At 41.6% G+C, this 19,599-nt stretch overlaps 1 protein-coding gene across 7 annotated transcripts in view; it reads left to right on the forward strand.

Annotated features, from left to right (window-relative positions):
* The window catches only part of ubr4 (ubiquitin protein ligase E3 component n-recognin 4), a 44,490-nt gene that overhangs the window by 13,784 nt on the left and 11,107 nt on the right, over positions 1-19,599 (forward strand). For 2 of the 7 annotated variants that reach the window (XM_027288244.1, XM_027288249.1), the window contains 50 exons: positions 184-366; positions 585-707; positions 811-1,040; positions 1,278-1,396; positions 1,501-1,598; positions 2,104-2,261; positions 2,369-2,575; positions 2,746-2,847; positions 2,929-3,029; positions 3,130-3,517; positions 3,769-3,832; positions 3,976-4,167; positions 4,441-4,511; positions 5,028-5,175; positions 5,848-6,081; positions 6,242-6,412; positions 6,519-6,701; positions 6,991-7,149; positions 7,350-7,502; positions 7,678-7,905; positions 7,998-8,155; positions 8,269-8,443; positions 8,617-8,818; positions 9,443-9,606; positions 9,849-10,065; positions 10,425-10,641; positions 11,301-11,333; positions 11,616-11,679; positions 11,792-11,926; positions 12,467-12,641; positions 12,863-12,994; positions 13,215-13,336; positions 13,577-13,688; positions 13,918-14,048; positions 14,166-14,343; positions 14,744-14,848; positions 15,267-15,422; positions 15,621-15,789; positions 16,008-16,212; positions 16,298-16,411; positions 16,515-16,748; positions 16,862-17,011; positions 17,110-17,337; positions 17,582-17,660; positions 17,769-18,011; positions 18,197-18,365; positions 18,560-18,704; positions 18,883-18,968; positions 19,076-19,163; positions 19,327-19,520. In XM_027288244.1, coding sequence (XP_027144045.1) covers positions 184-366; positions 585-707; positions 811-1,040; positions 1,278-1,396; positions 1,501-1,598; positions 2,104-2,261; positions 2,369-2,575; positions 2,746-2,847; positions 2,929-3,029; positions 3,130-3,517; positions 3,769-3,832; positions 3,976-4,167; positions 4,441-4,511; positions 5,028-5,175; positions 5,848-6,081; positions 6,242-6,412; positions 6,519-6,701; positions 6,991-7,149; positions 7,350-7,502; positions 7,678-7,905; positions 7,998-8,155; positions 8,269-8,443; positions 8,617-8,818; positions 9,443-9,606; positions 9,849-10,065; positions 10,425-10,641; positions 11,301-11,333; positions 11,616-11,679; positions 11,792-11,926; positions 12,467-12,641; positions 12,863-12,994; positions 13,215-13,336; positions 13,577-13,688; positions 13,918-14,048; positions 14,166-14,343; positions 14,744-14,848; positions 15,267-15,422; positions 15,621-15,789; positions 16,008-16,212; positions 16,298-16,411; positions 16,515-16,748; positions 16,862-17,011; positions 17,110-17,337; positions 17,582-17,660; positions 17,769-18,011; positions 18,197-18,365; positions 18,560-18,704; positions 18,883-18,968; positions 19,076-19,163; positions 19,327-19,520 — 7,892 coding nt within the window. Of the gene's footprint in view, positions 1-183; positions 367-584; positions 708-810; positions 1,041-1,277; positions 1,397-1,500; positions 1,599-2,103; positions 2,262-2,368; positions 2,576-2,745; positions 2,848-2,928; positions 3,030-3,129; positions 3,518-3,768; positions 3,833-3,975; positions 4,168-4,440; positions 4,512-5,027; positions 5,221-5,847; positions 6,082-6,241; positions 6,413-6,518; positions 6,702-6,990; positions 7,150-7,349; positions 7,503-7,677; positions 7,906-7,997; positions 8,156-8,268; positions 8,444-8,616; positions 8,819-9,442; positions 9,607-9,848; positions 10,066-10,424; positions 10,642-11,300; positions 11,334-11,615; positions 11,680-11,791; positions 11,927-12,466; positions 12,642-12,862; positions 12,995-13,214; positions 13,337-13,576; positions 13,689-13,917; positions 14,049-14,165; positions 14,344-14,743; positions 14,849-15,266; positions 15,423-15,620; positions 15,790-16,007; positions 16,213-16,297; positions 16,412-16,514; positions 16,749-16,861; positions 17,012-17,109; positions 17,338-17,581; positions 17,661-17,768; positions 18,012-18,196; positions 18,366-18,559; positions 18,705-18,882; positions 18,969-19,075; positions 19,164-19,326; positions 19,521-19,599 lie in introns of all 7 variants that reach the window. The other 5 variants (XM_027288247.1, XM_027288248.1, XM_027288243.1 and 2 more) reach the window with 4 other exon arrangements.

The following is a 19,599-nucleotide window of genomic DNA, read 5'->3' on the forward strand; positions in this document are numbered from 1 at the left end:
TTCCTGAATGTGCTTCAAATAAAAGCTTTCCAGTTGTTTGATTTTCAAAGCCTTTTAATGTGAAGCACCATTATGTAGTGCTAAGTTTCAGTTCATAAAAAAACCTGAAATCAGCATGTTTTAGCCATGCGTAACTGTGTGGGGAGCAGAAATCAACGCATGTTTGGTTGTCACCATGCACAGGAGGCCTGCTCCCTTCAATACTACTTCCTGATACTGTGGAGGATCCTGGGTGTTTTACCACCCTCGAAGGCCTACATGGAGCAGCTAAAGAGTGGCTGCAGTGACCCCAGTGAGAGCGACATCCTGCACACACTGCGATGGTCATCACGTCTCAGAGTTTCTACCTATGTGAACTGGATCAAGGTCTGTTGACTTCTGAAAGTCCTATAGAAGTATGATGAAGCCCAAACAAGCAGTTTACTTAAAAATATATATACTTTGTTTTATGGCCAAAGTCAAATGTAATTTTTGATTATTGGACTCAAACAAATCTCTTCTTCACAATTCTTGAATTGTGATTGAATTTCCTTTTCGTTGTGTTTTATTTTGATGTATGTTTATGCCCTTATCATCACTTACAGGAACACTTGGTGAAGCAGGGAATGAAAGCAGACCAGGCCGCTGCTCTGGTTGAGATGACAGCTGCTAAGTGCAGCACTGTGAAATACGATGTGGAGCTAGCAGAGGAGTACATTGCCAGACAGGTAATGATTACAGTATAGTCATTGTTGACCTGTGTATCAATTGCAGTCCAAACTATATTTCTGAACGCAACTGTCACTCTTTAACAACCCGATTCTGTTACAGATTTCCACCTTCTCAAGTGTAGACCCGAACGTCATCCTACCACTTCAGCAGTTACCCTCTCTACAAGCCATCTATACACTGGATGCAGTCATCTCTAAAGTGCAGGTTTCCCTAGATGAGCATTTGTCCAAGGTTGCCATTGAGGCAGACACCCACAAGTCATCTGAGATCACGAAAAACCTTCTGCCTGCCACACTACAACTCACTGATGTTTACACGGCCTTTACAAGGTGAGAACAGGATCAACTTGAATGTGATGATGTACTGAAATAGCTGCCGGTTTATTTATTGTTTTATCATTTGGCTAAAGCAACATAAATGCATGTTATGTTAACTGTTGTCCTGTTTTTCCTTTTTTTGTGAGTCATCTCTGACTTAAGGGTTTTGAACAAAGAGTCAGATTTAAGCTGTAAATCATCTATCTGTTTGTCCTAATTAAATTATTAAACCACGCTTGTCGTGACCAGGTCTTATCTACTGATGAACATCCCAGAGGAAGGAGAGAACAAACTCACAGAGGCCAAGCTCCAAGGTTACGCTGCAGTTCTTTCCATTGGCTCCACCCGCTGCAAGGCCAACACACTGGGTATGTGAAGCTTTATTCAAGAGCAAAATTGTTAAATAGTATATTCACTATAACAACTTTTCTGTACAATCATTGTTTTAACCTGAACTTTTTAATATTCACAGGTCATAGTATTATGCAGAACCTGCCAGCGGCTGTGCAGACAATATGTGAGACCTGGAACAGCATCCACACCAATGAGTTCCCCAACATTGGCTCATGGGTACGTGAATATAGTTGTTGTTTAAAACTCTACCCTATTTAGTTTTGTTGCTTTTATTTTAACAGTGGGCTTGTACTAAGTCATTGACTATGGATTTGCCTTGAAAGATTGTTTCAGGTAAATTTGTATTTATTCAGCCCGGTATCACAAATCACAATTTACCTCAACGTGCTTTACAATCTGTAAAGCTTATAACAATATGTAAATTTAACATTTTTTTTTGTATTACACACTCTTATTTTAATTCTCAGTGCTGACAAGCTTACCATAAAGTTATGCGGCCGCACACTTTGGCTAAGATGTGTTCAGAGCAACAATGTCATTTATTTCATTTTCATCATTAGGTGTAATACACTCTCCTATCTGTGTCTGACTGATTTTTATCATAGACTGTTCATTTGAAATCTTTCAATCTAATCTAAGCTCATTTTACCAGCAAGTATGATACTGATATCCTGGTATTTTTTATTATCTTTATTTATTTTTTATTTAATTTTTTTTTCAGCGAAATGCGTTTGCCAATGATACCATTCCATCAGAGAGCTACATCAGTGCCATCCAAGCAGCTCACCTCGGCACATTGAGTTGTCAGTCCTTGCCTCTGGCCTCGTCTCTGAAACACATCCTGCTCTCTTTGGTTCGCCTCACTGGTGACCTCATTGTGTAAGTGCTTGTCCAGTCCTGTTTAAAATCATGACATGGTGATAAATACAATGTATTCATACACCTGTAATGTTCAAATTAAAATGGCTTCATGTTTGTCTCCTCAGCACAGAGGAGTTGAATCCTTCACAGGTTGTGCGCACTCTGTTGCCTCTCCTCCTGGAGAGCAGCACTGAGAGCGTGGCTGAGATCAGCAGCACCTCACTGGAGCGCATCCTCGGCCCGTCAGAGTCTGACGCCTTCCTAGCCCGCATCTATGAGCGATTAGTGACAGGGTGTTACAACATCATTGCCAATCACTCAGACCCTAACAGGTGTGTGACATGATAAATAATTGAATCTGCATTAAGCATTATATTATTGTTAACATTGAATCAAACACTGTTTAACTGGAAGCCTCAGCTTTTAGCCTAGTTTATCATGTTGTTTTTGTTTACTTGCTTGCATGTTTATTGTGCGGTCTCCTTCGATCTGTTTCTTTTAGTGGTTTGGATGAGTCTGTCCTTGAAGAATGCCTTCAGTACCTTGAAAAACAGCTTGAGAGCAGTCAAGTTCGCAAGGCCATGGAAGAGTTCTTTTCATTCAGGTATCTGCTCATCTGATAACACAGGCAGTACTATTGAACATTATACAGCTACCTCACTTGCGTTGTTTTCTTTTTTTCCAGTGGTGAGCTTGTCCAGATCATGATGGCGACAGCCAATGAAAATCTGTCCGCAAAGTTCTGCAACAGGGTGCTGAAATTCTTCACAAAGCTTTTCCAACTCAGTAAGTTATAGTTTCAATAAAAACAAACAAATTGAAAAAATGAAGAACTGCATTTTGCCTAGATGAGCCTAAATCTCATTGTGATTCTGTCATGCCCCAGCGGAGAAGAGCCCGAACCCGAGCCTGCTGTGTCTGTGTGGCTCGCTGGCCCAGCTGGCCTGTGTGGAGCCCTCTCGTCTGCAGTCCTGGCTGACCCGCATGACAGCCACCCCACCAAAGGACTCAGAGCAGCTGGAAATAGTGCAAGAAAACCGACAGCTTCTGCAGCTGCTCACCACTCATATCGTGCGTGACAACAGCCAGGTGGGCGAAGGAGTGTGCACGGTCCTTCTCAGCACACTCATTCCCATGGCAACTGACATGCTGGCCAATGGTGATGGAACAGGCTTCCCTGAGCTCATGGTGATCATGGCCACTCTTGCCAGCGCAGGACAGGGTGCTGGCCACTTGCAGTTGCACAGGGCAGCAATCGACTGGTTGACTAGATGGTAAGAAATCTGTGTTCACTGGTTTCATTTATATTAGGGAACTGAATATGTTTTTTGTTTTTTTTGGTATCACTGCTAGTCACCCAAAACTGATTGGTAAAAGTACTTACAGATTAATTACCATGGATTGGAAAAAGTTCTTTGCATTGAGTAACCTGACCCCTTAGCCATTATCAAGCAGCCATATGATCTTTCTGAATCTCTAAAATTTCTGAATATTCATTTAAAAATGACTCTATTTTTCTCTGCAGCAAAAAGTATTTAACACAGAAGAATGTTGTGGAAAAAGTGAGCACAAACATATCCCAAGGAAAGGTAAGTTTTATATTTGTCATTATATTCCACCAGTTAATAGAAGTGCCTTATTTTGACTTCATCCAGTAGTAATTCAATTTTACAGACTGACCAGTAATGTGTTTTTATAAAGTAATTGATGTGCACCTGTTTCTCGATTTCAGCACGCCAGCATGCTGGAATGCTCGTGCCACATCATCTCCTATCTGGCTGATGTGATGAATGCCTTGCGGCAAAGCAGTGGCCAAGGCAACTCAGCACTGCTGATGGATGGAGAAGAGAAGGCCATGGAAGTGGACTCGGACTGGGTGGAGGAGCTTGCAGTAGAGGAGGATGATTCCCAGGCAGAGGATTCTGTGAGATGTTATCCCTTTATGTCTATCCTCCCAAAAATGTTTTTTTTTAAATGTGCCGTATGCAGAAAAAAACATAGTTAAAGAGTTAAACCATAAGAAATGAAACACAGCATTCAAAATGAACTTGACATTCCCAGTAGTAGTTGCTCCTTGTTGTTTTGATAATATGCTGCTAAGTAAGTTAGTGTTCTTTTTATTTGATTTATTGAGTTTTTGCTGCATGGGTTGCTAAATGGAACAATACATACTAACACAATTGTCAATGTTTGACAGGATGAAGACTCCCTTTGCAACAAACTCTGCACCTTCACCATAACTCAGAAGGAGTTCATGAACCAGCACTGGTAAACAAACATGTATTGGTCTTTGTGATTTCAGTTTTATTCTTGAATGGTTCTTATAATCATGATCAAGTTAAGGATATTTGTTTTGGTTCAAACTACCTTGCTCTCAGACCTGAAATTAGATTTGGCACACATCAACCTTTTCATAACTCACTATAAAAATTAAAATCTTTGAGTGAAGATCCTACTTCTGTTGGCAGTGTGTTTCTGTTGTGCTAATGTGTTTGATTGCAAATAGTCAAACCAAAGAGTGTTCACTCAATAAAGATTGAACTGCTTCATTTTGATTTCCCACACTAGCTTGCCTTAATGCAGTAAAAGTTTCTCTTTGTAGAGTCTAAACTACACCTGGAAGCACCATCTTGAAGGTTTTTGTTAGGTGAACTCTGGAATGTGTTTATATGAATTTGTTTCTGACATGCATGTCCACAAATGAGCAACATAGTGACATTCTGTCATTACTTAAGTTGTTGAAGTACTATACACAATCTTGTCCTGGTCCTTTTCATTCTGCAGGTACCACTGTCACACCTGTAAGATGGTGGATGGGGTAGGTGTGTGCACAGTGTGCGCCAAGGTCTGTCACAAAGACCATGAGATCTCCTATGCCAAATATGGCTCTTTCTTCTGTGACTGCGGTGCCAAAGAGGATGGCAGCTGCCAGGTGAGACCGAATACCTCAGGTCATCATGGGAAGAGAACAACAGCGGTAACTTTGGCTTGCAAGTCATTCCCCCATTGACTTCCATCCAGTCATTTCATTTGGTCAGGGTTATAGCTAGCCCACACATACGGCCAGAAAATGAGAGAAATCATGTTATGTCTGTCGTCAACATTGTGTTTACAGAAAAGGCCAGCTTTCCCAGATAATCTTACATGATGGATTTTTGAATTTGCATGTGATGATGAACAAACCATCACCACCTACATTACCTTCAGTTTATTTCTGTTTAGTTCTGTGTCAGTCTTGTGATTACAGTGGCTCATAATAGTTTTGTTCAAATGGAACAAAGTGAAAGTATATGCTGTTAGCATGCAGCAAATTCCAATACAATTAATAATTGTTCCAGTGATATCAATCCATGATTTTTGTTTGCCTTTGTAGGCAATTTAGATAGTGTCTCTCCATCCAACACAATCTCTCTGACCATCCCTTTGATTAACTATATACACAAGATGAAGGTGCTAGCAAAGTGATAACAAAAGCAGGTTATCCTAATTGTAAAGACAAACGTTTATTTAATGTGCTGCCATATTCATTTATATATATATACACACATCAAATATCAACAGTGTTGCTGTTCTCACTGTACTATTCTGGTTATTTCATTGACAGGCCTTGGTCAAACGCAGCCCGAGCAGCGGCATGGGCTCCACTCTGAAAGAGTCTTCTGCATTCCAGAGTGAGCTTCGGATGCCTGACAGTGCTATCCGCCACCAGAATGCCTCACCGTCCGACAAGGGCAAGGTCACCATCTGTGATGGCAAACCTGGTGATGAAGACAGACCTAAGAAAAGCAGTGTGTGCAAGAGCATTGAGGGCTGCCAGGAAGAGCTGCTATCACAAGTGGTGAGGAAAAAAAATTATTTAAGTTTGTGTCTCTGTCTTATGTCCTGTCTGCTCAGTAACTTATCATTTCACTTCTTAAAGGTATTTTAAGATTCCTTTTACATGCATTGCACCATACATTGTCTTACTCTAAACTTTTGGCACTTTTTCTCCACAACAGATGGGATCATCCACTGCAGCAGTCATACTGGAGATGCTCATGTTTCTCATGGAAGCCATCCAGACCAACTTCCAACAGGCATCAGCAGTAGGAAGCAGCAGCCGGGCTCAGCAGGCCCTCAATGAACTGCACACTCAGGACAAAACTGTGGAGATGACAGATCAGTTAATGGTAAGAGAACCTGTACAATTTAGAGTGGTTAGAAAAATTGCTTTATTTGTAAATATGTAATCCATATTAGAAAAGACATTATATGTAATAAATTGCTTTTCCTCAGGTGCCCACACTTGGCTCGCAGGAAGGGGCTTTTGAAAATGTGAGGATGAACTACAGTGGGGACCAGGGACAAACTATACGCCAGCTCATTAGCGCGCACGTCTTGCGCCGTGTTGCCATGTGTGTCCTGTCTTCACCCCATGGCCGCCGCCAGCACCTTGCAGTCAGCCATGAAAAGGGAAAGGTAAGCCAGCCAAATCAGATAATTAACACAACTAGAGTGGAGAGTTTTATTTAGATCGTTTTGATACACGAGTCGACCATTATCAAAGAATCAAACAAAGCTGCATTTATGTTAACACTGTATGGCTGTACTTTGGGAACGATTTTCAAATAAATCATATAAATGTATAACTTACATTAATAAACTTAGTATAGTTTATTTCTACATTATTTACTGTGCTTTTCTGTTTTCTTTCATGTTCTGTTTGTTTTTTGTAATTCATTTTCCCTCTCCATCTCCCTCTTGACAGATAACAGTTCTGCAGTTGTCCACTCTCTTGAAACAAGCGGACTCGAGCAAGAGGAAGCTCACATTGACCCGTCTGGCCTCTGCTCCAGTCCCTTTCACTGTTCTCAGTCTCACAGGCAACCCTTGTAATGAAGATTACCTGGCTGTGTGCGGCCTCAAGGTCAGAAAACTGTACTTTATATAAACTTCTTAAACTGAAAACAATACAAACAACAATAAAGTTACTGAGTTACCCTAGATCATAATTCTGGTAGAATTCAGGAATAGTTGATCTCGGAGGCACTTTTTTATAGTAATGGCTGCTAGATAGAATTCGGTATTTGACTGTCTTGTCTTTGTTGTTCTTTCATTTTTTTTCAGGACTGCCATGTGCTAACCTTCAGCAGCACAGGCTCTGTGTCAGACCATCTGGTGCTGCACCCACAACTGGCTACTGGCAACTTCATCATCAAAGCCATCTGGTTACCAGGCTCACAGACTGAACTTGCCATCATCACAGCTGACTTTGTCAAGGTATGTGTAAGAACATAGATGCTTTGTTACAGTGCTGACCTATTATTGGTGATCTGGTCAAATGTTTCTATTATTTGTTGACAGTCACAGGTGCTAAACATTTTACTATAATTACGCGACTGTTTGCATGTTGAACTAATACTTGTCTTTTTCTTTGTGTGTCCCTTGCTAACAGATTTATGACTTGTCAGTGGACGCCCTGAGTCCCATGTACTATTTCCTGCTCCCAAGTTCCAAGATCCGTGATGCTACTTTCCTTTTCAATGAAGAGGGGAAGAACGTTATCGCCATCATGTCTTCAGCAGGTTACATGTACACCCAGCTTATGGATGAATCCAGCAGTGCCCAACATGGCCCTTTCTATGTCACAAATGTACTGGAGATAACCCACGAAGACCTGAAGGTAAGCAGGGCGTATACCTGTGCCATGGAATTATACACACAGAATTGTTGAACAGCAGGAAGTAATATAAATTTCTTTCTGTGTGACTCCAGGATAGCAACGGGCAGGTGGCCGGCGGCGGTGTGTCGGTCTATTACTCCCATGTGCTCCAGATGCTTTTCTTCAGCTACAGCCAGGGAAAGTCCTTCGCTGCCACAGTGAGCCGCAGCACCACCGACGTGCAGAGGCTCTTCCCCATCAATGTCAAAGGGTAACACGTCCTACATACCATATACATGTTTCACTTCTGTGTCGCTGTACTGGAAATGTAATAGGAAGAGCTTACCGTGTCTCATCTCTCTCGCGCTCTTCTGCCCTTTTTAGCTCAAATGGCGGCAGCAGTAAGATGTCGCCTGCTCTGTGCCAGTGGTCTGAGGTCATGAACCACCCAGGACTGGTGTGCTGTGTGCAGCAGACAACAGGCATACCACTGGTCATCATGGTCAAGCCAGATACCTTCCTCATCCAAGAGATTAAAACTCTGCCAGCCAAAGCAAAGGTAAGGGCCACAGACTGTACCGTGTGTGGTAAAATAGTGTTTCTTATCTCTCTCACTGATGTATTGTTTTCCTCATCATGTTTCCAGAACAAACCATGTTCGTGTGACTCACTGGCTTTGATTTCATTACTATTTCTGAAGTTTGACAGTTATTGATTTTCTCTTTTCCTCAGATTCAAGATATGGTAGCTATCAGACATACTGCCAGTAATGAGCAACAGCGTACGACCATGATTCTTCTCTGTGAGGATGGAAGCCTGCGAATCTACATGGCCAATGTGGACAACACCTCTTACTGGCTCCAGCCCTCTCTGCAGCCCAGCTGTGGCATCAGTATCATGAAGCCAGTCCGCAAACGCAAAGCTGCTGCTACGAGTGAGTTTGAGAGCAATATTTTCTTTTAATTAACAATCAAGTAAGTAAGTGGATTCCAACACGAGTGTCATCATGACTAGTTAACCACTGCTGACATTTGAAGGGTGAACCGAACCCACAACTTCAGCTCAAGAATATTTGAATCATCAATCTCAAGGTGCTGTTTTTTTATGTAAACAAATTTAGTGCCTTCTCAGGGATAATTTTTAGTGTACACAGTAGACCAATTGATACAAAAGCATTCCCTCAGAAACAGAAAAGCGAGAACTTGTGTTTGCTAGAAAGGGGGCGGCAGTAGCTCAGTCCATGGGGGCTTGGGAACCGGAGGGTGGCCGGTTCAAGTCCCGCATGGACCATATTTGGTCCATATTTCGCAACAGCTCGCTGGGCGCTTCTCAGGAGGGCTGCCCATCACTCCACCATCTCTCTCCAAAAAATTGAATGTCTATGCCTTGTAGTGCATGTGTGTGTATCTGGGTTAAAATGCATGTAAATAAATAGAGTGTAAAAAGAATTTCCCCGTTCGTGGGATTAATAAAGTATATCTTAAAATTGCTTACTTCCATAGCACATATGCTGTGCCTGGCAAAGTTTCAAGTCTGAATATAATCATTTTACTTTCAGCCACCCGGACCTCGAGTCAGGTGACATTCCCAGTAGACTTCTTTGAGCACAACCAGCAGCTGACAGAGGTGGAGTTTGGAGGCAATGACTTGCTCCAGGTCTACAATGGACAACAGATCAAACACAGGCTTAATTCCACTGGGATGTATGTGGCCAACACAAAGGTACGGACTTTTTAACAAAAGGTGCAAGAGACTGTTGTGCATTCATTTATTTATTTATTTATTTATTTATTTAAATTACTACTCTCAGCCCATGCATGTTTGTTTTATGCTTATTTTCAGTAAAAGCTCAGAGTAAGTTATTGTTGTTGTCAATTGAGTAATGACAACAGCTAAAGAAATATATTGAAATAGTAGTGGTGGTCAAAGGATTGGAACTAATATTAAATGTTGTTTCCTCCTAGCCTGGGGGATTCACTGTGGAAGCAGTGAACAACAACAGCTCAATGGTGATGACAGGCATGCGGGTGCAGGTGGGCACTCAGGCCATTGAGAGGGCACCTTCCTATGTGGAGGTCTTTGGACGCACCATGCAGATAAACCTGACGAGGGCCCGTTGGTTTGATTTCCCCTTCACCAGAGAGGAGGCCCTACAGGCCGACAAGAAGCTGTCCATCTTTAGTAAGAGCAATAATTATATCTGGCTCCTTGTTGTTCAGTGGATCTTTATTGTCACCTGTAGTAATATCCATTTGGAGTCTTTTGCGACTGATTCTTTGAAACAGTGGTAAAATGTAAACAAGTAAACTGCATTTGTTTCTGAACTTGTTGGTCAGCACAGTTTTATTAATGGCCTAATGCGTTTTATGCAATAGCTAACCTCTAAGCTATTGGAGTTTCATTAGGGTTGGTGTTAGTTTATAAACAAAAGATACTTATTTTCTACTGAACTGTTCCTTTAATGGATCATATTAAATTTACTGCTGACTTTTTTAAAACAATTTTCTGATTCAGTTTAATCTTCCTGTTCAATTTTAAAGTTGGAGCATCTGTTGACCCGGCTGGAGTCACCATGCTCGATTCGATCAAGATCTACGGTAAAACCAAGGAGCAGTTTGGCTGGCCTGAGGATCCTCCAGAGGACTTCTCCTCTGCTTCGGTTAACAATGTCTGCAGTCCCAACCTCAACCAGGGCAATGGCACCTCTGATGGAGACATCGCCACCCCAACCACCACCAGTGGCAGTGTACTCGAGAGGTATGGTCTTTCCACTTGAAAGTTCAAGGTCAACACAATTTGTTGGCATTCACACAGCTCAATCCCCTGTAGTTCAGTTAACAGCACTCGTGATTTGATGACATAGTGTGAACATTTCTTTGAATAGCTACCTCTGTCTTTTTAATACCTGAGGCACCCTCAGACCCTTGTCTGCAAATCCCTGTTTTCTAATAATATAGGATTTTCATATGATCTTAGCATAAATGTAAGTACATTGATTCATTTTTGTGGATTTGCTAAAACATTCCTGTGATGATCTTGTCTATAAAAATTCTCAATTTATTTTCAAACTAATGAACTATATCATAAAATGATTAGATGTCATGATGTCAGATGTCAAGAATTATAAATACTTTGGTAGATGTGCGAGAATTCATCCATATCGCCCACTCTTTAACGTACCTTAACCATTCATGAGTCCAGCTATGTAGCAGGAGTTGTTGAGGGCGAGCCTGAAGTTTTAACAGTGGGGATTGGGATCTCTTTAGAGTATTTAGTGCATGGCTATCGTGATGTCATCTTTTCTTGCATGCTTCTCTTATGTTCAACTGAATCATTTAATTTCACTTGTTTCTTTCTGTGATCCTCACACTTTGTTTTTGTTCTTTTTCTTTTGCTCCCAAAAATACAATAAAAAGTTGTGAAACTGAGTCCTTATCAACCTTGGACCGGTTAGTAACTGCCCTTTCTCTGCTTGTTTGTATGGTTTTGTGCACGTGTGCCAGTTTGTGTGTCCATGCCTGAGACTGTGAACATGCCATGCATCATTTCCACACTTGTACATCTACATTTTTTTCCTGACAACACTTATGCTTGCATTCAGTGTTGTTTTTGCATTTAGACCAGCACAGACTGCAGCAGGTTGAGAGTTGCCTGTTTTTTTTCTGTTTGTTTAGTTGATTTAAGGTCAAATCTGCTCAAGAAGCACCGTTGATCTTCTTTCTAATTTTCAGGTTGGTAGTCAGCTCTCTCGAGTCTTTGGAAAGCTGCTTCGCAGTAGGTTCCTCCAGTGAAAAGGTAAAAAGAAAAAACTGATGAAGATTTTAAACATCATGTTTTAAAAAAAATGTTTAAACTTGTTTGCCTTTTTTGGAAGAATTGTTGACTGCATGTCTTTAACTCTGTGTAGGAGAAGAATAAGGTTGCAGCGCTGGAGTTGGCCACTCTACTCCTTTCAATGCCAACCCCTGCAGGTGTGCAGCAGCAGACAAAGGGACTTCTTGCAAGCCTGCACACCAGTCGAACTGCCTACCACAACCATAAGGTAAAAAAAACAAACAGTAATAGTCAGATTAGACCAAAGTTCTAAAATTTCCCATGCGCATGTCCTGCAAACATCTGTATCAATAACACTCTGGTCCTCTGTAAAATCTAATTACTTCTGAGAGGGATAATTAATGAGCCAGAAAAATGGAGAACTACATCACAAATTCTTGCAGTTTACATTGAATTTTGTAGATTACATGAAGCCTGAATTCTTTGTTTACAAGGAACGACAATGGAAATACATTTTGAACTGTTGACCCTTTTATGAAGGAAGTAAGCCAACATGAACATTTGGCATTTTTATTGGAATACTGTGCAGCCAGCAATGCAGCAAAACAGGCATTTATCAACAGAATAATCTGATTAAATGTTTAAATTACACTGCAGTGTGTTCAGCAACTACATCCTCAGACGTGGATAAGGATATTAGAAAATGAATTCTAACCACTAAAGTACCTTTTAGACATTAAATGTTGTGCTCATCCTCGACATCATTAGAGGAACTAATGCAATACTTCCCTGCCCCCTCTCTTATCAGGACCAGTCCTTGCTGAGTAATGCAGTGCAGTGTCTGAATAGCTGCAGTCGTGATGGGAGGGAGCTTGACCCTGATGTCTTCCAGAGGCTCGTTATCACTGCCCGTTCCATTGCGATCATGAGACCCAACAACTTGGTGCATTTCACAGAAACAAAGTCTTTACACCATGACTCTGGTAAGAGGCTATCCTGTTGGTGACAAAAGTTGTCCAGGACTAGCAATTATACTGTGTAAATATGTGGACATTTATACTGTTACATGATTACACTGTGTACTCTCTCTCATCCAAAAAAAAATCATCTGAACAGCTGTTAGTTAGAATGACTTTCAGTGGCTTTGGAGCTAAATAACATAATAGTTTCAGAGAAGACTCATATTTTTCTCTTCTTAACCCAGAAATGACAGAAGATGGACAAAAACATGTGGATGGTGAAAGCTGTAATTTCATCACACAGCTGATGAATAACTTCTGGAAGCTCCATGCTCTAAAACCAAAGAACGCTTTTCTTGCTCCCGCTTGCCTGCCCGGTAAGTAACTTTTGGACCCCAAAAATGTGCAAGTGCATTGACTGCATGCAAAAAAAGTAATGTGATTTATTAGTAATGTGATTGTAAACCAGTGTTCTCACATTTATATGTTATGTAGAACATTTACTCATGATGTATGCTGTCTATAAATACTCTTTTGATTTCTGTACGGCTAGTCGAAAACAGCAAATGTTTTTGTTTTTTTTCTCCTTCTTTTAAGGCCTAACTCACGTGGAAGCCACAGTAAATGCCTTGGTGGACATCATCCATGCGTACTGCACATGTGAACTGGATTACATCAATGTAGCCTCCAAAATCTACATGCAAATGTTACTGTGTCCAGTAAGTGTTGTACTTCTATTGATCCATGAGTCATCCTGAGATTTGCCAAACTCAGCTTTGTTGTTTCCATTGTAACATTTATATTACTGTCTTATTAATACATTTGTTCATACAAGGCGATTTATAATCAAGATTTTGAGGAAACGGCAAATTAATTGACTTATCTGTATCTGTAAGCTGTTACAGTAGTTAAAGGCAGATTGTCATTAGGTAACTGCTCTGTATTTGAACCAATTTCAGGACACGGCTGTGAGCTTTGCTTGTAAGCAGGCTCTGATCAGGGTGCTTCGACCAAGAAACAAACGGCGACATGTGACTCTTCCATCTCCCCCACGCTCCAACACACCCATGGGTAAGTTTGCACAGGCTGTATACAAATGTGTGCGTGAAATGATCATCGAGGCAATTTTGTGGCGTTATTTCAAGACCTTAGGCCAGTTTCTTTTAAAAGGATTTTAGCACACATATTCCATGTCTGCTCCATGTAGTAAACCAAACAATGTCTAAACAAAGATTGTATCACCCTGTGACCACCTGTGGATTCAGTTCTCTTTAAATCACTGGTTGATTTCCTTTATCAGGAGACAAAGATGACGACGACGACGACGATGCAGATGACAAAATGCAGTCGTCGGTGCTGACTGGAGGTGAAGAAGGTAGACAGGAGAGTCAGGAGCAGAGTGAAGTAGACCATGGTGACTTTGAGATGGTGGTGAGCAAAGATGGCTAATTAAGTCCTGAAATAATCAACTTCAAATCTAAACTTTTTTCTCTTTAAATGCATGTTGAAAAATATAAATGAGAACTTTTTGTTTTTCTGTCTCATCAGTCAGAGTCCATGGTCCTGGAGACAGCAGAGAATGTCAACAATGGAAATCCATCTCCCTTGGAGGCTCTGTTGGCTGGAGCTGAGGGTTTCCCCCCCATGCTGGACATTCCTCCTGATGCTGATGATGAAACTATGGTAGAGCTGGCCATCGCTCTCAGCCTTCAGCAGGATCAACAAGGTCAGTAGCAGGAAAATTCAAGATGATCCAATAGTTTTGTGGTAGCCAAGATCGCCTGGCAGGCCCACTCCACATTTAGACACTCTTCCTGTGGTGATGATTATGATGGTGGTATTGGTAGCTGTTCTATAACTTTTGTATAGCTATAACACAAAGGTAAAATAGTTATAGAAACACTCCTAACTAAATAAAAGAACAGTTTTAATAAACCTGCATTATCATAAACATGAATTACCTTTTTATTAATGGCTTTGTTTTTTGATGTTTCACCTTCATATATCAACCAGTTTTGGTATTTGGTTATTATTAACTTTAATTTATGGGCCAAATCTTTTTTTTTTTTTTTAAATATTTTGGGTGAGTGCTGCTAACATACACTCCATATTTTTGACATTTTTAGGCAGTAGCAGCAGCGCTCTTGGCCTTCAGAGCCTTGGCCTTTCTGGCCAGGCCCCAAGCTCCTCTTCACTGGACGCTGGCACGCTTTCAGATACCACTGCATCAGGTAACAAGACTGTCTCCATTGTATCCAGCAGGAAACTAGGTTTTTGTATCTGCAAGGTCACAGTGCCTAATAAATCCTTCACATCAGACGTTAAAATATTTTTTCGATTTGCAACACTTTTTAATTAAAAATGCCCAAATCTTACAGTATGTGTGTGTGTGTGACCATTGATAATTTTCCACATTGAAATTTAACCTAATTTGTGGTCCTAGTTTAGTATTTTTGAAAATGAAGTGGTTGTTTATTCTTTTTTCAGTCTGTCACGTATGCTCAAGTAGGTAGTAATTATATATGATAATACCACAATAAATGACAGATTTAAATGTTTTGACTGTGCTGCATGCTTTATTGCTTTGTTGGTGCACAAGTATGAACTATATATCCTGGCCAGATGACCGTGGTGTATTTACTGTTACAGCTATTGCTATTATTTCAGCCCCGGCATCAGATGATGAGGGCAGCACAGCTGCTACTGATGGCTCCACACTGCGGACCTCCCCAGCTGAGCATGGCGGCAGTGTGGGCTCAGAGAGTGGAGGTTCTGCAATCGACTCTGTAGCGGGAGAGCACAGTGGTGGGTGATCCTGAACACGGCTAAATGCAAAATATTATGTTGTGCCAGCCTGAAGGTTATTCTAATTTAACATGTCATTAGAGGGTAATGAAAGTGAGGTGTCAGCCAATTTGAAAAGCACAACTTAACATTTAACGTATGCAGTGTATTACCATGTTTCCAGTTTGCTTAGTTGAATTTGTGCATGTGTGTGTACAGTGTCAGGGCGCAGTAGTGCATATGGAGACACAACAGTGGAGGGCCACCCCACTGGTCCAGGCAGCGTCAGCTCCAGCACTGGAGCCATCAGCACCACCACAGCCCAGCAGGAAGGCGAAGGTTCAGAGGGAGAAGGAGAGACAGAGGGAGACATCCACACAAGCAACAGGTCAGACAAATGTGAAGCAGGAGATGAGATTAAATCGAAAGCTTCAAGTTTAAGCTCGACTAACAACACACATCTTCCCGTTAAGACATTGTTATCTACAATCCACGACCAAAACCATGGGGAGGAGCAGTAGATTGTCCTTTTAAGCACAATATGGTCAGTTCAGTTGTAGATGTTTAAAAAATGTAATCTTGTTTTTATTTTGTGTTTCTTGTCAGGCTACACATGGTTCGTCTTATGCTTCTGGAGCGCTTGCTCCAGCACCTTTCTCAGCTCCACAAAGTAGGTGGTGTCCAAGCCATCCCATACATGCAGGTTATCCTCATGTTGACCTCTGACCTGGATGGTGAGGATGAAAAGGATAAGGGTGCCTTGGATGACCTGCTTGCACAGCTCATTGCTGAGCTCGGCATGCACAAGAAGGTAAACACAGTCTCCTTATAATGAAGCAGGAGTTAAAGGTGTCATAGTTGTACTTGATTTATTCATCCATGTTATTCCTCTGCAGGACGTGTCCAAGAAGAATGAGCGTAGCTCTATCAATGAAGTTCACCTGGTCATCATGAGACTGCTCAGCGTCTTCATGTCTCGAACCAAGTCTGGCTCCAAATCCTCTTCCGAGGTATATATAATTTTCTGTGACTGAATTTCTCCATGGACAGTTTTTTTTACTTTTTTCATGTTTTTAAAACTAAGTTGCCTGTGTACGCTGTACTACATGCCAGGTGCACCCTCTTTCTCTCTTCCAGTCATCCTCGCTTATTTCAAACGCCACAGCGACTGCCTTGCTCAGCCTCGGTGCTATTGACTACTGTCTCCACGTGCTCAAATCTCTCCTGGAGTTCTGGAAAAGCCAACAGGGTGAAGAAGAGCCGGTGGCCACCAGCCAGCTCCTCCGCCCCCACACAGCCTCCTCTCCCCCAGACATGAGTCCTTTCTTCCTGCGTCAGTATGTCAAGGTAACAGAAAACATCTTTATCTAGGAAACTTGAAAAAGAAAGACTTTTATATGAGGAATGTGAACATGTATTGTATTGTAACTGTGATGCAACTGTGATGCTCTTCTTATTAGGGACATGCTGCTGATGTGTTTGAAGCCTACTCCCAGCTACTGACTGAAATGGTGCTTCGGCTGCCGTATCAGATCAAAAAGATCGCTGACACCAACCCACGTATCCCACCTCCTGTCTTTGACCATTCCTGGTTCTACTATCTATCTGAGGTAAGCGATTGGGTGTATCACTTATTTGATTTTTCTTTTCAACCTGTGTCTGCACAAAAGGCAGAAATACATTAATCTTTTCTTCATTTTCTCCTCAGTATCTGATGATTCAACAGACACCATTTGTCAGGAGGCAAGTCAGAAAACTGTTGCTGTTTATCTGCGGCTCCAAGGAAAAATATCGTCAGCTGCGAGATCTGCACACTCTTGACTCCCATGTGCGCAGCATCAAGAAGCTCCTGGAGGAGCAGGGCATCTTCCTCCGGGCTGGTGTGGTCACAGCCACGTCTGGTTCAGCTCTACAGTATGACACACTCATCAGTCTGGTGAGTGTCCTCTGTTCGATCATTGCGACTTCTTGTACAGAGCTTCATTTTTTATGTGTTGCAGATTCACTGTAAATTATGTTCATTTTATACTCTTTGTTGCTTTGCTTTTGACTTAATCATATATTCCATAGCCCCCATTTCTTCTTCTTCTTTCTTCTTGTTAATGTTATGTTTCTTTAACAGTACTGTCAGCAGCTGTAAAGAGTCTTTGCTTAAATGTAACGTGCTTCTCTTTGTGCAGATGGAACATCTCAAAGCGTGTGCTGAAATTGCTACTCAGAGGACGATCAACTGGCAGAAGTTCTGTATGAAGGATGACTGTAAGTTTCATATCAGCTTTTGTAAATCAAAACATACAAACTTTTGAGGCCAGTTTTGTTAACATTATTGTTTTACTCCTCTTATCCTCTCTTCTCTTCGTTGTCCAGCTGTGTTGTACTTCCTGCTCCAGGTCAGCTTCCTAGTGGATGAGGGTGTTTCCCCTGTGCTTTTGCAACTGCTCTCCTGTGCTTTGTGTGGCAGTAAGGTGCTGGCCAGCTCCTCCTCCTCCTCTTCATCATTCTCAGGAGGGGGCTCCAGTAGTGCTGGACAGACAGGAGCTTCTCAGGCCTCTCAGAGCAAGTCCTCCAGTAAAAAGAGCAAAAAAGAGGACAAGGAGAAAGACAAAGAAGGTGAGGCAATGACAAAGACCTTTGCATATTTCAGACTAATTCTTGTTTAGATGGAGCACATTGAGTGCTGGGATAGGCTTGAGTCCCCCAATGCAGCTGAATGTTAATGGCAATATGCTATATCAAAAATGGCAACATAGTTGCAAGCACCCTAAATGTGTTGTATATTTGTGGTCTGACCACAGGTGATGGAGTTGGCAGCCAGGAGGATCAGCTGTGTATGGCTTTGGTCAGTCAGCTTAACAAGTTTGCAGACAAGGAGACTCTCATCCAGTTCTTGCGTTGCTTCCTGCTGGAATCGAATTCATCTGCTGTGCGCTGGCAAGCCCACTGCTTGGCGCTTCATATCTACAGGTACTGTAGACATCCAACACATTCAGACATACATAAGCAGCTTAGTTTCATCACAAACTCAAAGGACTAGTTTTTAGACTTGGGTGATTAAACATAAAATTGTAGCATTAGTGAACAAACGATGGAAAGAATGTGTGGAATAAAAGCATAAATAAATTATTAAATGGTGAAATCACATGTGAATATCTCTGCAGGAACTCCAGTAAATCTCAGCAGGAGCTGCTCTTGGAACTGACTTGGGCCATCTGGCCTGAGCTGCCTGCATATGGCCGCAAAGCTGCCCAGTTTGTCGACCTGCTTGGCTACTTCTCACTCAAAACCCCTCAGACAGAGAAAAAGGTTTGCTCACAAAGACTGTTTTGTTGCTCTTTCGTGTAAAATAATAATTTGACATACCCAGGCTTAATGATTAAAAAGAAGCCCTGAGCCCTTTCATCATGAAGCAGAACATAGCTGTTGCAATGACAGCTGCAAATCCGCTATAAAATTGTTTCATTATTTCTTTTTTCTGTTCTAGTTGAAGGAGTATTCCCAAAAAGCTGTGGAAATCCTGAGGGCTCAAAACCACATCCTGACAAATCACCCGAACTCCAACATCTACAAGTATGTCAACACAAAGACACAAACATGCCTTGTGGCAAGAGAATGCAATTTCAACTAGTGGACATCAACTATGTAACAATTTGATGGACTGGTGTTTTCTCCTGCAGCACTCTGTCGGGTTTGGTGGAGTTTGATGGATTTTATCTGGAGAGTGACCCCTGCTTGGTGTGCAACAACCCAGAAGTTCCCTTCTCAGTACGTGCAACACAACTTCACAGTCTCTAAACCAAAAAGTACACAAGACGTTTAGCTAATCCAGTTCAAATGAATGTTATTTATAATGCACACCATGTCATGAGAAGAATGTATAAACCGTCTATTTAAACTGAATTTAAACATTGTCTTGTTTGTCCTCCAGAATATAAAACTGTCATCGATTAAAGTGGACACCCGCTACACCACCACACAGCAGGTCGTTAAGCTCATTGGCAGCCACACCATCAGCAAAGTCACAGTGAAGATCGGTGACCTCAAACGCACCAAAATGGTCCGCACCATCAACCTCTACTATAACAACAGGACTGTACAGGCTATTGTGGAGTTGAAGAACAAGTAAGTTTTAATAAAGAGATGATGGACTTTCTCTCTTTCCTGTGGCTACAACAGTTTCACTCTTATTGACTGAAAATGT

This window comes from Larimichthys crocea, chromosome XV, assembly GCF_000972845.2.
Source record: "Larimichthys crocea isolate SSNF chromosome XV, L_crocea_2.0, whole genome shotgun sequence".
Lineage (NCBI taxonomy): Eukaryota > Metazoa > Chordata > Actinopteri > Sciaenidae > Larimichthys > Larimichthys crocea.